This window comes from Hyperolius riggenbachi, chromosome 12 (assembly GCF_040937935.1).
Source record: "Hyperolius riggenbachi isolate aHypRig1 chromosome 12, aHypRig1.pri, whole genome shotgun sequence".
In the NCBI taxonomy this organism is placed as follows: Eukaryota; Metazoa; Chordata; class Amphibia; order Anura; family Hyperoliidae; genus Hyperolius; species Hyperolius riggenbachi.
Window position 1 is genome coordinate 197,283,453 of NC_090657.1, and position 17,092 is coordinate 197,300,544.

General features: G+C 46.1%; 1 protein-coding gene across 26 annotated transcripts in view; it reads right to left on the reverse strand.

The window, feature by feature from the left end:
• The window catches only part of BCAS1 (brain enriched myelin associated protein 1), a 127,166-nt gene that overhangs the window by 53,347 nt on the left and 56,727 nt on the right, over window positions 1-17,092 (reverse strand). For 23 of the 26 annotated variants that reach the window (XM_068263449.1, XM_068263461.1, XM_068263450.1 and 20 more), the window contains one exon: window positions 6,198-6,233. The exons of the other annotated variants lie outside the window; for them this stretch is intronic. In XM_068263449.1, the coding sequence (XP_068119550.1) occupies window positions 6,198-6,233 (36 nt within the window). The remainder of the gene's footprint in view (window positions 1-6,197; window positions 6,234-17,092) is intronic. 26 annotated transcript variants of the gene reach the window in all.

Sequence of the window (17,092 nt, forward strand, 5' to 3'; positions counted from 1 at the left end):
ACTGAACCAGTGGTGTGCAGGGGCCAATTTCCTGTGGTACTTGAATGTGCACATTAATCAATAAATTGTGTGATGTTCTTTACCATAGCATCTGCAAACCTGAAATATGAGAGATGGACAAGAGTGTAAATAAGCAGAGCAGATAGCTCCAGGATTGGGAAGATGACCTGCTATGTTGAAGATCTGAAGTTCAAACCCATTAGTAACCTTATGTTATAGCAGGGTCAAGTACTTTACTGCATTGGCTGGGTTTAGTAATTATCTGTTAAGTGTTCGTAGTGCAAAAGTATGATGGACGAAGATATCGGTGTGTGCTGTGGCTGTGCCTGATGGCTCAGGAAGTTGGTGATCTGAACTACTATGCCGTGGACCTGAGTTTAATCTGTGTGAAGTCTCCTCGTTGTGGCAGTAGAACGTGGAGTTACAATAGTGGCCAACTTCACTTTTCTATTGGCTCATGATGTACCGACTTAGATAGCTGCTTTGAGGCCTACTTAGTGTTGCTGTATTTATAAAACAGATTCGAGTTTGTGGGAGGTGTGTAGCTTTATAAGCTGCCTGCTGTCTTATAGGTCTAACGCATCACCTTATTTATAATTCACATAGATCCTTCTGAACTAGGAGAAGTTAATTCTAGCTCTGAGAGAAAGATTGCTCAGAGGTATAGATGAACTCAGGTCCATCCCTACATCAAGTAGACTTGACCAAACTCCTTTGTGCCTGCGTTTAAACCACTTCCTCTGGTTTCAAGTATCCTAAGAACAACTTTAAAGGGGGTAATGTTTTGAGATTGGCTACGCCTCAACTGGATACTATTCAAGCCCACATATTTGCATAAAACAATTGCAGAATCCTGAATGTACTAATTATTTGCATCTTCTTTACCATCCCTAGTCAATGAGATGGATTTGAAACCGACAAATAAGGCAGTTTATGGGAACGAGCAGGATTTGGCTCAGAGGTAATGACTCAAGCTGTTGCAGTGAAACACGAATTCACGTCACTCTGAATGAAAAGGGCTTTATTTCTTGAGTGGCTATGCCGTTAGCCATTTGTTAGGTGTCTGTCTGTAGATGTTAAGTATAACGGACGAAGAGATCTGTGTATGACCAGAGCTGGTGGCTCAGGTGGTTGGAGGATTGAGCTGCTGTGCTGGAGACCTGAGATCAATCCCCTCACTGGTTGAGTTGAATTTCTGAAATAATGTGCAATTAGGTACATTATTAGGTGGGCTTCCTACCTATGTGGTAGGAAAGAAAGAGAACTGGGCGGAGGGGGCGGAGGGGGCGGAGGGAAAAAAAAAAAAAAAAGTTGAGGGAAATTTTACTAAGTATGAAAGTGGGTTGTCCTGAGTAAGACAGCCCACTCCAAATATTGTCAGATGGATAGACCACATAGACATGGGGTAAGGGGAAGAGGCCCCAAGCTATCTGGTATCGTTGACACATGTTACAGGCACCCCTCTTGTACCTGGGACTCAGGAGTTGAGGTGGCTTGTCCATGGGCCACAAGGTCTTCACTCAGAGGGGTTGGTCTCAGGCGTCTCAGCATAGCTGTCAGAGTCCAGGATTGAACTCAGGTTTCTCAGCACTGCTGTCAGAGACCCTTACCTCTGGGCTATCTCCTTCTCCTGACTATATCTGCTCGTCCATCATATTTCACAAGTAGAACAGCTAGACAGTTTAATAAAGAGACAAGATTAGAACCAATGTCCACCAGGATTGAACTCAGGTTTCTCAGCACTGCTGTCAGAGACCCATTCCTCTGAGCTATCTCCTTCTCCTGACTATATGTGCTCGTCCATCATATTTCACAAGTAGAACAGCTTGACAGTTTAATAAAGAGACAAGATTAGAACCAATGTCCACCAGGATTGAACTCAGGTTTCTCAGCACTGCTGTCAGAGACCCATTCCTCTGAGCTATCTCCTTCTCCTGAATATATGTGCTCGTCCATCATATTTCACAAGTAGAACAGCTTGACAGTTTAATAAAGAGACAAGATTAGAACCAATGTCCACCAGGATTGAACTCAGGTTTCTCAGCACTGCTGTCAGAGACCCATTCCTCTGAGCTATCTCCTTCACCTGACTATATGTGCTCGTCCATCATATTTCACAAGTAGAACAGCTTGACAGTTTAATAAAGAGACAAGATTAGAACCAATGTCCACCAGGATTGAACTCAGGTTTCTCATCACTGCTGTCAGAGACCCATACCTCTGAGCTATCTCCTTCTCCTGACTATGTGTGCTCGTCCATCATATTTCACAAGTAAAACAGCTTGACAGTTTAATAAAGAGACAAGATTTGAAGCAATGTCCACCAGGTTTGATCTCAGGTTTCTCAGCACTGTTGTCAGAGACCCATACCTCTGAGCTATCTCCTTTTCCTGACTATGTGTGCTCATCCATCATATTTCACAAGCAGGTCAGCTTGTCAACTTACTAAAGAGGCAGCAAGATTTGAACCAGAATCTCTAGCAGCGTCCACCAGGATTGAACTCAGGTCTTTCAGTACCACTATCAGAGCTCCCACCTCCAAGCTATCTCCTTCTCCTAACCACATGCGCTCGTCCATCGTATTTCACAAGCAGAATAACTTGACAGCTTAATAAAGAGACAAGATTAGGACTAAACTCTCCAGCAGCATCCACAAGGATTGAACTCAGGTTTCTGAGCACTGCTGACAAGTATCCATACCACAGAGCTATCTCCTTCTTCTGATCTGTTGTGCTTGTCCATCATATTTCACACTGACCAGGAAATCCCAAGTCAATAAAGAGATGGCTGGGAGATTTGAACTCACCACTCAAGTGTTAGCAGTCAGGTATCTAATGGTCTGAGCCACTGCTTCCCATGTAAGGCTGCTACCATTATGGACTTATTTCACAAGGATAAATATTATATATATTCTATTCATAGGAAACACATATTCTTTATCTGAAAAGGTACACAACAGTGAGAGCCCTATAGAAGCAATTGTGGCTCTAAGCATTAAGGATTGAGGCTAATAGACCTGGACTTGCAAGATTGAATCCTCTGCATTACCGTAACTTGTGAAGGGGAGGGAGTCTGAGTTTAGACAGGATTTGTAGCCTTTTTTTACACTGTGCAAAGCTAAAGTCCAGATTCTCCATAATCGTCCACCTGGCTGAACAGACATGATTAATAACACATAGCTCCCAACTGTGCCTCTTTCGGAGGGACAGTCCCTCTTTGGGAGCCCTGTCCCTCTCTCCTCCTCATTTGTCCCTCTTTCTGGACTTACTCCCTCTTTCTGTGTAAATATATATATATAAATTTATCTACTAAAAAATGTGTTTGATTTTTATTTTATTCCCTTCCTTTAAATTGATATATTACTAGTTTTAAAATGTTAATATGAAGGAAAATGAACCAGGATAGAAAGGATCAGCGTGATTTGAGTTATAAAACATATACATATATATAACATCATTCAATCTTTATGGTATGCATGACTAGGGGTGTGGTTAGGGGCATGGCTTAAGTGTCCCTCTTTCTCATCTCAAAAAGTTGGGAGGTATGATTATATATATATATATATATATATATATATATTTATATTTATTTTTTGGGGGTTCTTATCCGTTAGCCGGGCGCATCCGGCAAGTGGCGCTAATTACTATTCCCCCCTCCAGGCCGCCATGGATAGTAGGGAAAGATGTAACTCTGGTGGAGTTTTGTCGCCACCTAGAGGATGCGCCCGGCTAACGGATAAGTACCTTTTTTTTTTTTCGAACTTGCATGCAAATGTAGTGGATTCCTCAGGAATGAACTTGGGTTTTGTGGCAGTAGAGCTGTAAGAGTCCTCACCTCCAAGCAATCTCCCTCTCCCAAACACAAAGCTGCTCATTGAGGAATGTGGCCACTGTGAAATATTACAAAGTCCTAACCTACAAAAGCCAGCATGCCTAATGACTTGATAATTATCAGATTGGACGGTCCATCGGATGCAAAATTGCCAGATGTATGGCCACTTTTATTCCCTCAACATACCCAATCAATCAGCTACCAATTTCAGACAATTTATACATAGCTGCTGATGGCAGGGATCAATGGATGCAAATACTGGTTTGATTCTCGATTAGATTTTCACTGAAATTTTATGAAAAATGAGTGGATAAGATGGTGGTGTAGGGATGGCTAAAGCGATGCAAATCATTTAGAGTTGATGTAGGATTATACAAATGTATGCAGTTTGAAAATGGACCAATTGGATTTCACCTGAACAGGATTTGTTTGGTTCATGCTAAAGCTGCATACATTTGCACACAAAAGTTGCATAGTGCTGCACCAACTCACAATTATTTGCCTCTCACTGACCATCCCTACAGTGGAGGTAATCATTGCTATCGGACTGATTTTGCTTGGTATTTTGGGCTATTACTCACTTATGTATCCCTTTCTATAAATGTGGTTATAACAGACCGAAAGGAGAGAGTGAGTGAGTGAGTGCTGACGTGAGAAGAATATAAAGGGCTGACATTTTTATTTCCTTTTAAATAATGCAGATTGCCTGGCATCCTACTGAGCCTCTGCTTCTAATACTTTTAGCCATAGACCCGGAACAAGCATGCAGCACATCAGATGTTTCTGACTGAAGTCTGGCTGCAATGGCCGCATGCTTGTTTCAGGTGTGTGATTCAGACACTATTGATGCCTGAAAGCTCAGCAGGACTGCCAGGCAACTGGTATTGTTTAAAAGGAATTAAATATGTCACCTAGAGAAGGAGAAGGCAGTGGGCAATCCGGATCTCCCTATCCAGGTTCTGTGAAGTCCCGTCAAATCCAGACCCTCCGTTCAGTTTTTCAAAACAGATCCCCGGATCCATTTTGAGAAGTCTGTGAAGACGACTACTAGTTTTAACATTTGTATCCGTGGCTCCAGTTTGGTCCGGGCCCCAAAACGTTTTAAAAATGTATCTGTGGCTCCAAGTGTAAACCGGCCCTTAGGGCTCTTTCACATTAGGGCAGACTTTCTGCGTTAACGCGAACGGAAGCCGTTTGCGTTAACCAAGGTAAGATGAAAGTCCATAGACTTTCATTTTACCTTTCACACTCGACGCTGCGTTTCGATGCGTTGCGGTTCCGACGCACTCGGGCGCAGTTTTTCCTCCAACGCACCCGCGAGCCGGCGTTTTCCGTCGGGTTTAATTACCAGCTACCGCTGCTGATTGCGTCGCACCGCAGATACCCGACGACACGCCGCAGGCAGACAACGCGTGCAGGAGAACGGCTCCTGTTCGCGTTGTCTGATGTGAAAGAGCCCTTAATGGGCACCTTTAGACCAACTTATTGACACTCACATTGAGAATAGAGCTTTTGATTGTTTCAATTGTAATTTTATAGTTATTTTGATCATTTTCAGTTTCAAACATCATTTAAGCTTTCTAAGTCTATTTGTACATTACTGTAATGAGCTTCATTGTTTGTTATTGCACTTTCATTTTAGAACTTTAATAAAACATTTTACAAAGAAGCCATGCAGCATATTAGTGTACAGGCGGGGAGAGTCCCTACACAACATGGGCGTAAGGGACAGGCCCGGATTTACATCTCAGGAGCCTATAGGCATAGATGTCCTGGTACCCAAAACTTCACCTTCCATGAATCTGCAAACACCTGCCAAACTGGCCCAGCTGTCACTTCTCCCTTGCACATCATAGGTAGCTACAGGTGCTCCTTAATACTGAGGGTTCCTCTGGCTACCTAATACTAAGTAGCTAGAGGTGCCCCCAAGTATTAGGCAACTAGAGCAACCTCAGTATAATGTAGCTAGAGGTGCCTCCAAGTATTAGGTAACTAGAGCAACCTCAGTACTATGTGGCTAGAGGTGCCCCTGACTGAGAGGTTACTCACTGGTTACTCCACTAACCACATTTCCCTTCATTTACACTCTCATCAGGACTCTGCAAAGGGAAGGAGAGAAGGAGTCACTTGGGGAGGGGAGTGAGCCACCTTCCCATCATCAGGCGCCTGTAGGCACATGCCTACAGTGCCTTATGATAAATCCGGCCCTGGTAAGGGGCCTCAAACTACATGGAAGTGGTAAAGTTAAATCAATGGCCAACCAAAATTGGATTTGTGTATCGACCCTTCCTAGTCCTACAAGAAGCCTCACATATCAACAGACAGAGGGGATGGTTCAGGGGAACTACAGCACAATCTCTGCTTACCTTGTCCGCACCTGCCGGGACTTCATCTTTTTTCGACTGGTTGGGAGAAGAATGAAGAAAAGAAAAAGAAGAGAAAAATAAAGGAGTAATTCCACTTCTGCACCAGTGAGGATCTGAACACACTAGTGTGCTGCTGTCTGCTTGTCAGTAAACCGGATCAGTCTGGAACACTGATGTGCTGCTAAAAGGCAGACAAGTGCGCTAGTGTGTTCAGGCCCTAATGTGTCAGTAAATATTCAGGTGTAAGTCAGAATAATGAAACCCAAAACTGAACAAATTATCATCAGTCATACTGAATAGCATAAGTGCTTTGGAACGGAACTTTTAAGACTTAATAAACCAGTGTATTTGTGCACCTTATCCATGCAGGGCCAAATCCGGGCCAAAGCTGCAGTCAGGGGCGTAACAATAGGGGCTGCAGCCCCTGCACCCGTGGAGGGACCCGGGCCCACTCAGGGCCATTTTGGGGGGCTGGAGGAGTCGCAGCATGAGGGGAAAGCCATGGCCACACATCGGCGGGGAGGGGGGATGGCCATGCCCCCCCCCCCTCCCTCACCTCGGGCTCTCCCCTCCAGCATCAATCAGTGTCTGTGCAGGCAGGAGCACATACCTTCCTGCATTCCACCGCAAATGTTCCTCTCTCTAGTGTCTGACGCTACTTCCTGTATAAACAATTTACATATAAACAGGAAGTAGCATATAAACACGAAGTAGCGTCAGACACTAGAGAGAGGAACATTTGCGGTGGAATGCAGGAAGGTATGTGCTGCTGCCTGCACAGACACTGATTGATGCTGGAGGGGAGAGCCTGAGGTGAGGGAGGGGGGACTGTCCCCCCTCCCTGCTGATGTGTGGCCGAGGCTTTCCCCTCATGCTGGGACCCCTTCAGCCCCCCCCCCCCCCAAACTGCCCTGGGTGGGGGGTGGCATCAGAATTTCTGCAGGGGGCGCCCGGTGTCTCCTAGTTATGCCCCTGCCTGCAGCGTTTCCCTAAAGCCAAGTTATGCAGAGAAACACTGCCTATCCCTCCCATGGCCCGCCGTTGGAATCACACTGCGATGCAATTCTAAATGGCGTGCTGCAGTTTCCTGCAGCACATACCCCAATCCCTATAGCTGTGTGTGGCATGGCTAAGGGCTTGTTTCCGTTTGTGCAGTGCAGGAGCAGTGCATCAGTGGCACATCAGTGCGGCTCTGCGCTGCATTTGACTCCCCCGGGACAGCTCTTGCGATCTCATTCATTATACTGAATGATCGTGGGCACAATCGCCCCACAATGTGTGCAACCATGCGCTGTGATTCAGTGGTGAATTGCAGGGCGTGTATGGAAACGGCAGGCAGTGCAGTCTATGCAATCTCTGATGTCCCTGCGATAGCGTTTCCATCAGCGCGGCTAAAAGCGGCCATATGGAAACGAGCCCTAAGTGATTCAGATGCGTGTTCACATCACTACAGCATCCTGCAAGTGAACAGCGGCCCTAGGAAACTAGCAGCAGGAAGGAGATATTACACAGCACACCTGAAGTGAGAGAGATATGGAGGCTAACATATTTATTTCCTTTTAAACAATGCAGATTGCCTGGCAGTCCTGTTGATCCTCTGCCTCTAATACGTTTTGCCATAGACCTTGAACAAGCATGCAGCACATCAGGTGCTCTGACTGCAGTTTAATAGGATTAACTGCATGCTTGTTTCAGGTGTGTGATTCTGACACTACTGTAGCCAAGAAGATCAAGAGGGTAGCCAGGCAACTAGTATGTAAAAAGAAATAAATATGGCAGCCTCTATATCCCTCTCACTTCAGGTGGTACTTTATGACCTCTCCTACATCCCCTCCCAGTTTCCTGTTAGAGTGAGGTCTTACAGCTGCTTATTTCCTATGAACTGCAAGTCCCGCCTCTTTATGCCACTAGTTTCTATTATTTTAATGGGAAATGTAACCTGGCTAGCATTATTCTTTCACAAATAACGGTCACATGGTCACAAAAGGTTGATCCACCCACCATCTGACTCCAGAGAGGAGAGGAAACAAGCTGCACTGCAGTAACAAGCAATTTCAGGCCTTGATGAGACTGTTTTTATTCACTTTCTATCCAATTATCACCATGAATGATACTAGAATGAAACGTGTTCTGTTTTGAGTTTATTCAGGGTTTAAACATTGTTTTATGTTGCAAGTCACACAGCTTAACGGTTTGTATTTACTGACATGTCATGCAACACAGATCTGATACAAGTTAGAGTGAAAGTTAATACAAAACAAATGTATGTAAATCTATAAACATCCCACAAATGTAGAGTTGATAAATATAACCTCAGCTTAGGGTCTACAGTTTTGTTTTTTAAATTTTCACAAACATCTTAATAAATGAGAGCAGTGTTTCTCCTCTTCATAATCTAGAGGGATGCAATAATTCCCGGTATTGCTTGTGAGAATTCAACAAGGAGGAGCTCAAGTAAAAGTGATATTGTGCTTAACCTTTTGGGGACCGGCGAATCTACGCCCAGCAGGTGGTGCTGCCACCCTGACTGGACATTCATTCAACGTCCGCGCTAACGAACCATCCCGACGCTGCAGCGTCAGTGTCCAGGAGTCCCCTTCTTTGGAGATGCCGACCTCACCAGACTGGCAACTCCTGCGCATTCATGAGCGTGCTGCTCGCAATCTTGCTCACGTGGCCTACAGCCTTCTGCGCGGGCGCAGTAGTTCTCCACCTACGCAGAATGCTCCAGGCCACGTGAGTATGATTGCGAGCAGCACGCTCATGAATGCTCAGGAGATGCCAGCCTGGCGAAGTCGCCATCTCCAACGGAGGGGATTCCAGCTTGCCGGATAAATTATGATTGGGTGGCCATGTTGTGCAATGGATCACTGACAGATTCGATAATTAGTATTTTATAATTTAGAAGGCTCTCCAGAGTAAATCCTAAAATCCGGCAGCACACATGTAAAACAAAGTTATATTTACCTAAAAAGCTTTGTCCCACGATGCCGTCCCGAAGTCCCTGCATCATCTGACCAGGGCTGGCGCTACCATAGGGGCAAAGGAGGCAATTGCCCCGGGGCCCCGACCTCTGCTGAGGCCCCCGCAGCGCCGACCCCGCTACATTCTGCCTGCTCTCCGGGGCCCTGCAAGTATAATAGCAGCCATAATTACCTATTGATCCCCGGCAGGTGAGCGGACAGGCAGCGGCTGCACTCAGACACGCTGTCTCCCTCCCACTCTATGACCCGGCGCATGTTTACACATGACGCGCCGGGTCATAGAGTGGGAGGGAGACAGCGTGTCTCAGAGTGCAGCCGCTGCCCGTCTGCTCCCCCGCTGGGACTAATAGGTAATTATGGCTGCTGTTATACTTGCAGGCCCCTGGGGAGCATAGGGGTAATGGCGGGGGTGGGGGGGGGGCCACAAAGCTACAGTTTGCCACAGGGCCCCTTAAACAGGCCCTGACTTCCGGAACCTGGCTCCGCCTCCCCTCTCTGCAGAGATAAATGCCAAGCTATTTACTACAGTAAATAGCTTGGCGTTTTTCTCTGGGGAGAGAGAGGAGGCGGGGCCAGGCAGGGCAAGGCTTCTTGGGTAAATATTACTTCATTTCACTTGCAGGCTGCCGGATTTTAGGATTTTCTCTGGAGGTACTCTTTAAAGAGACTCCGTAACAAAAATTGCATCCTGTTTTTTATCATCCTACAAGTTCCAAAAGCTATTCTAATGTGTTCTGGCTTACTGCAGCACTTTCTGCTATCACAGTCTCTGTAATAAATCAATGTATCTTTCCCTTGTCAGACTTGTCAGCCTGTGTCTGGAAGGCTGCCAAGTTCTTCAGTGTTGTGGTTTTGCTATGAATTCCCCCTTCCAGGCCCCTCTATGCACACTGCATGTGTATTATTTAGATTAGAGCAGCTTCTCTCTTATCTTTTACAAGCTGGATAAATCATCCTCTGAGCTGGCTGGGCTTTCACATACTGAAGAATTACAGACAAGGGCAAAGCTGTTTGCAGGAGAAAAAAGAGCAGCCTGAAACTTCAGTGCATGAGATTCTGCAGGGAGAAAGAAACACACAAATGATCTCTTGAGATTCAAAAGGAAGGCTGTATACAGCCTGCTTGTGTATGGTTGTATTTTCTATGTGTGGACATACAGTACATCAACCTACTTCCTGTTTTGGTGGCCAGTTTGTTTTTAACCACTTTTAATGCGGCGAGGAGCGGCGAAATTGTGACAGAGGGTAATAGGAGATGTCCCCTAATGCACTGGTATGTTTACTTTTGTGCGATTTTAACAATACAGATTCTCTTTAATGTGCTAGCATTGACCAATCTTTTTAGTCGACTCAAAAAGATCCTGCTCATTATCTATAGGCTGCTGCATGTCAACTGCTTTCCAGTCTGCAAAACAAAGGCCACCACTGCCCTCTTGTGGATCTCACAGAGAACAGAAAAACAATACAAGGATAGCCTATATAGCTAACTAGCCTTGCCAAAGCAAAATGTAAAAGAAATGCATGTTCAAGTTCAGTTATTTAAACTGGTTTTGCAGATACAGGCTGGGTTCACAGAGGGCAAGGCATTGCCTGTAAGGGCTGGTTCACACTGCAAGAGCTTTGTCTAAGTGTTTGTGATTTTAACATTTCTTGCTAATGTTTTCCTATGTGTGTGTTCTCACTCGAGCAATGTGACGTCACAAAAAAACAACAACCCATAGCTTTGCATTAGCAAGAGCTTTTCAAATCAAATCACTAGCATTTAAATTGCGTTTGCAGTGTGAATCAGCCCTAAAAGCAGGAATGCAATGCAATGGAACATAAAAGTGGTACCGCACGTTATCTGTCATAAATATGGCCGCCCTGATGTCATGATTCCTAGGTGTGCGGCAAATAACATGAGCTATCCAACAATGCATTACTGATTTTAGCTCGGTTTTAAAATACAAGCATTTGATTCCTACTGTTTACATTGCAAAACTGACTCATTTCTAGCCTGTGATCTGAAGTGGAAATTTAAAGGGAACCTGAGGTGAGAGTGATATGGAAGCTGCCATATTTATTTCCATGTAAACAATGCCAGTTGCCTGGCAGCCCTGTTGATCTTCTAGCAGAAGTAGTGTCTAAACCCTGGAACATGCATATGGCTAATCTTAAAATCTGAGTCAGAGTACCTGATCTGCTTCATGCTTGTTAAAGGTCTATAGCCAAAAGTATTAGAGACACAGGCTCAGGAGGACTGTCAGGCAACTAGTATTGTTTACTGATGAAATAAATATGGCAGCCTCCATATCCCCCTCACCTCGGGTTCCCTTTAAAGCTACATAAGTACGCTGGAATTAACCCAGTCATGGTGGACAATAAAGATCGCCTCAGCCGACAATCGTGATGGACTCCAGTGTGTGTACAGAGGTCACACACTAACCGAGAGGTTATACCAGGGAATAAAACAGCAAACACTTAGTCCCTAAGGACAGGCCCTATAGGTACACATAAATACAGGTGTATAACCTGCACACAATATTAATACTTTTGTTTAAAACAGGCACATGGATACACGATACTTGTAGTAGGGTGTTGGCAAATACAACAATGACCACTAATAATGTGGAGGTCCTCGCTTATCCCCCACAGACTGAATGTCTATCTAGAATGTGGTGTAGCTATTCCACACAGCGGTCACATAAGTACCCTACCAGCTGAGCAAGCAATGCTAAGACACGTACCAATGAGGATAAATAAACCTCATTTGGAGCTGTCATAGGGTATAGCACAGCCTGGCCAGTATAGGATGCAAAGGGTATATACAGTGATTGGTGCTTATTTACAAAAGTGATGCAATATGTTACTCTTTTTAAATTTGTAGTATATGGCGCCTCGTGCAAGTGTAATTTGTGGTATGTGGGCAAGACCACTAGAGCATTAACCACTTGAGGACCTAGGGCTTTCTACCCCTTAAGGACCGGCCACTTTTTTCCATTCAGACCACTGCAGCTTTCACGGTTTATTGCTCGCTCATACAACCTACCACCTAAATGAATTTTGGCTCCTTTTCTTGTCACTAATAAAGCTTTCTTTTGGTGCTATTTGATTGCTCCTGCGATTTTTACTTTTTATTATATTCAGCAAAAAAGACATGAATTTTGGCAAAAAAATGATTTTTTTAACTTTCTGTGCTGACAGTTTTCAAATAAAGTAAAATTTCTGTATACATGCAGCGCGAAAAATGTGGACAAACATGTTTTTGATTAAAAAAAACCCATTCAGTGTATATTTATTGGTTTGGGTAAAAGTTATAGCGTTTACAAACTATGGTGCAAAAAGTGAATTTTCCCATTTTCAAGCATCTCTGACTTTTCTGACCCTCTGTCATGTTTCATGAGGGGCTAGAATTCCAGGATAGTATAAATACCCCCCAAATGACCCCATTTTGGAAAGAAGACATCCCAAAGTATTCACTGAGAGGCATAGTGAGTTCATAGAAGATATTATTTTTTGTCACAAGTAAGCGGAAAATGACACTTTGTGAAAAAAAAAAAAAAGTTTCCATTTCTTCTAACTTGCGACAAAAAAAAATGAAATCTGCCACGGACTCACCATGCCCCTCTCTGAATACCTTGAAGGGTCTACTTTCCAAAATGGGGTCATTTGTGGGGTGTGTTTACTGTCCTGACATTTTGGGGGGTGCTAAATTGTAAGCACCCCTGTAAAGCCTAAAGGTGCTCATTGGACTTTGGACCCCTTAGCGCAGTTAGGCTGCAAAAAAGTGCCACACATGTGGTATTGCCGTACTCAGGAGAAGTAGTATAATGTGTTTTGGGGTGTATTTTTACACATACCCATGCTGGGTGGGAGAAATACCTCTGTAAATGGACAATTGTGTGTAAAAAAATCAAAAGATTGTCATTTACAGAGGTATTTCTCCCACCCAGCATGGGTATGTGTAAAAATACACCCCAAAACACATTATACTACTTCTCCCGAGTACGGCGATACCACATGTGTGGCACTTTTTTGCACCCTAACTGCACTAAGGGGCCCAAAGTCCAATGAGTACCTTTAGGATTTCACAGGTCATTTTTGTTTCAAGACTACTCCTCACGGTTTAGGGCCCCTAAAATGCCAGGGCAGTATAGGAACCCCACTAATGACCCCATTTTAGAAAGAAGACACCCCAAGGTATTCCGTTAGGAGTATGGTGAGTTCATAGAAGTTTTTATTTTTTTGTCACAAGTTAGCGGAAATTGATTTTAATAGTTTTTTTTCACAAAGTGTCATTTTCCGCTAACTTGTGACAAAAAATAAAATCTTCTATGAACTCACCATACTCCGTACGGAATACCTTTGGGTGTCTTCTTTCTAGAATGGGGTCATTTGTGGGGTTCCTATACTGCCCTGGCATTTTAGGGGCCCTAAACCGTGAGGAGTAGTCTTGAAACCAAATGTCGCAAAATGACCTGTGAAATCCTAAAGGTACTCATTGGACTTTGGGCCCCTTAGCGTACTTGGGGTGTAAAAAAGTGCCACACATGTGGTACCGCCGTACTCAGGAGAAGTAGTATAATGCGTTTTGGGGTGTATTTTTACACATACCCATGCTAAGTGGGAGAAATATCTCTGTAAATGACAATTGTTTGATTTTTTTACACACAATTGTCCATTTACATAGAAATTTCTCCCATCCAGCATGGGTATGTGTAAAAATACACCCCAAAACACATTATACTACTTTTCCTGAGTACGGCGGTACCACATGTGTGACAATTTTTTGCAGCCTAGGTGCGCTAAGGGGCCCAACGTCCTATTCACAGGTCATTTTGAAGCATTTGTTTTCTAGACTACTCCTCGCGGTTTAGGGCCCCTAAAATGCCAGGGCAGTATAGGAACCCCGCAAGTGACCCCATTTTAGAAAGAAGACACCCCAAGGTATTCCGTTAGGTGTATGGCGAGTTCATAGAAGATTTTATTTTTTGTCACAAGTTAGTGAAAAATGACACTTTGTGAAAAAAAAACAATAAAAATTAATTTCCGCTAACTTTTGACAAAAAATAAAATCTTCTATGAACTCGTCATACACCTAACAGAATACCTTGGGGTGTCTTTTTTTCTAAAATGGCGTCACTTGTGGGGTTCCTATACCGCCCTGGCATTTTACAGGCCCAAAACCGTGAGTAGTCTGGAAACCAAATGTCTCAAAATGACTGTTCAGGGGTATAAGCATCTGCAAATTTTGATGACAGGTGGTCGATGAGGGGACGAATTTTGTGGAACCGGTCATAAGCAGGGTGGCCTTTTAGATGACAGGTTGTATTGGGCCTGATCTGATGGATAGGAGTGCTAGGGGGGTGACAGGAGGTGATTGATGGGTATCTCAGGGGGTGGTTAGAGGGGAAAATAGATGCAATCAATGCACTGGGTAGGTGATCGGAAGGGGGTCTGAGGGGGATCTGAGGGATTGGCCGAGTGATCAGGAGCCCACACGGGGCAAATTGGGGCCTGATCTGATGGGTAGGTGTGCTAGGGGGTGACAGGAGGTGATTGATGGGTGTCTCAAGGTGTGATTAGAGGGGGGAATAGATGCAAGCAATGCACTGGCGAGGTGATCAGGGCTGGGGTCTGAGGGCATTCTGAGGGTGTGGGCGGGTGATTGAGTGCCCTAGGGGCAGATAGGGGTCTAATCTGATAGGTAGCAGTGACAGGGGGTGATTGATGGGTAATTAGTGGGTGTTTAGGGTAGAGAATAGATGGAAACACTGCGCTTGGGTGGTGATCTGATGTCGGATCTGCGGGCGATCTATTGGTGTGGGTGGGTGATCAGTTTGCCCGCAAGGGGCAGGTTAGGGGCTGATTGATGGGTGGCAGTGACAGCGGGTGATTGATGGGTGGCAGTGACAGGGGGTGATTGATGGGTGGCAGTGACAGGGGGTGATTGATGGGTGATTGATAGGTGATTGACAGGTAATCAGTGGGTTATTACAGGGGAGAACAGATGTAAATATTGCACTGGCGAATTGATAAGGGGGGGTCTGAGGGCAATCTGAGCGTGTAGGCGGGCGATTGGGTGCCCGCAAGGGGCAGATTAGGGTCTGATCTGATGGGTAACAGTGACAGGTGGTGATAGGTGGTGATAGGGGGTGATTGATGGGTAATTAGTGGGTGTTTAGAGGAGAGAATAGATGTAAACGCTGCGCTTGGGTGGTGATCTGATGTCGAATGTGCGGGCGATCTATTGGTGTGGGGGGGTGATCAGATTGCCCGCAAGGGGCAGGTTAGGGGCTGATTGATGGGTGGCAGTGACAGGGGGTGATTGATGGGTGATAGGTGATTGGCAGGTGATTGACAGGTGATCAGTGGGTTATTACAGGGAAGAACAGATGTAATTAATGCACTGGTGAATTGATAAGGGGGGGTCAGAGGGCAATCTGAGCGTGTGGGCGGGTGATTGGGTGCCCGCAAGGGGCAGATTAGGGTCTGATCTGATAGGTAAAAGTGACAGGTGGTGATAGGGGGTGATTGATGGGTGATTGATGGGTAATTAGTGGGTGTTTAGAGGAGAGAATAGATGTAAACAATGGATTTGGGAGGTGATCTGATGTCGGATCTGCGGGCGATCTATTGGTGTGGGGGGGGGTGATCAGATTGCCCGCAAGGGGCAGGTTAGGGGCTGGCTGATGGGTGGCAGTGACAGGGGGTGATTGACGGGTGATTGATGGGTGATTGACAGGTGATTGACAGGTGATCAGGGGGATAGATGCATACAGTAAACAGGGGGGGTGGTCTGGGGGGGTGGTCTCGGGAGAATCTGAGGGGTGGGGGGTGATCAGGAGGGGGCAGGGAGCAGGGTGGGGGATAAAAAAAAAATAGCGTTGACAGATAGTGACAGGGAGTGATTGATGGGTGATTAGGGGGGTGATTGGGTGCAAACAGGGGTCTGGGGGGTGGGCAGGGGGGGGTCTGATGGGTGCTGTGGGCGATCTGGGGCAGGGGGGGGGGGAAATCAGTGTGCTTGGTGCAGACTAGGGTGGCTGCAGCCTGCCCTGGTGGTCCCTCGGACACTGGGACCACCAGGGCAGGAGGCAGCCTGTATAATACACTTTGTAAACATTACAAAGTGTATTATACACTTTGTATGCGGCGATCGCGGGGTTAACATCCCGCCGGCGCTTCCGTATAGCCGGCGGGATGTTGCGGCGGGTGAGCGGCGCCAGGCGGAGGCGGAGGATCGCGTCACTGATGACGCGATCGCTCCGCCCATGCCCCTACAAGGACCGCCGCCAATTGTCAATACGGCGGTCCTTGCGGGGTGCACTTCCCGGCCGCCAATTGTACATACGGCGGTCGGGAAGTGGTTAAAGGAGCGATTGCTGGAACACATTGGGGATATTAAGCATAAAAATTATACCCCCATTTCCAGACATATGAATCAATTTCATCCTCAATCTAGATTTGATTTATCGTTCTGGGGTATTCAGAGTTGGAAAAAACACTTAAAGGGAAGGTTCAGGGAGGGGATTAAAAAAATAAAAATAAATTTCCACTTACCTGGGGCTTCCTCCAGCCCGTGGCAGGCAGGAGGTGCCCTCGCCGCCGCTCCGCAGGCTCCCGGTGGTCTCCGGTGCCCGACCCGACCTGGCTAGGCCGGCTGCCAGGTCGGGCTCTTCTGCGCTCCATTTCCTGGCACTTCTGCATCCCACGCCAGCGCGCTGACGTCATCGGACGTCCCCCGGGCTGTACTGCGCATGCGCAGAACTACTGCGCCTGCGCAGTACAGCCCGGCGGACGTCCGATGATGTCAGCGCGCCGGCGTGGGACGCAGAAGTGCCAGGAAATGGAGCGCAGAAGAGCCCGACCTGGCAGCCGGCCTAGCCAGGTCGGGTCGGGCACCGGAGACCACCGGGAGCCTGCGGAGCGG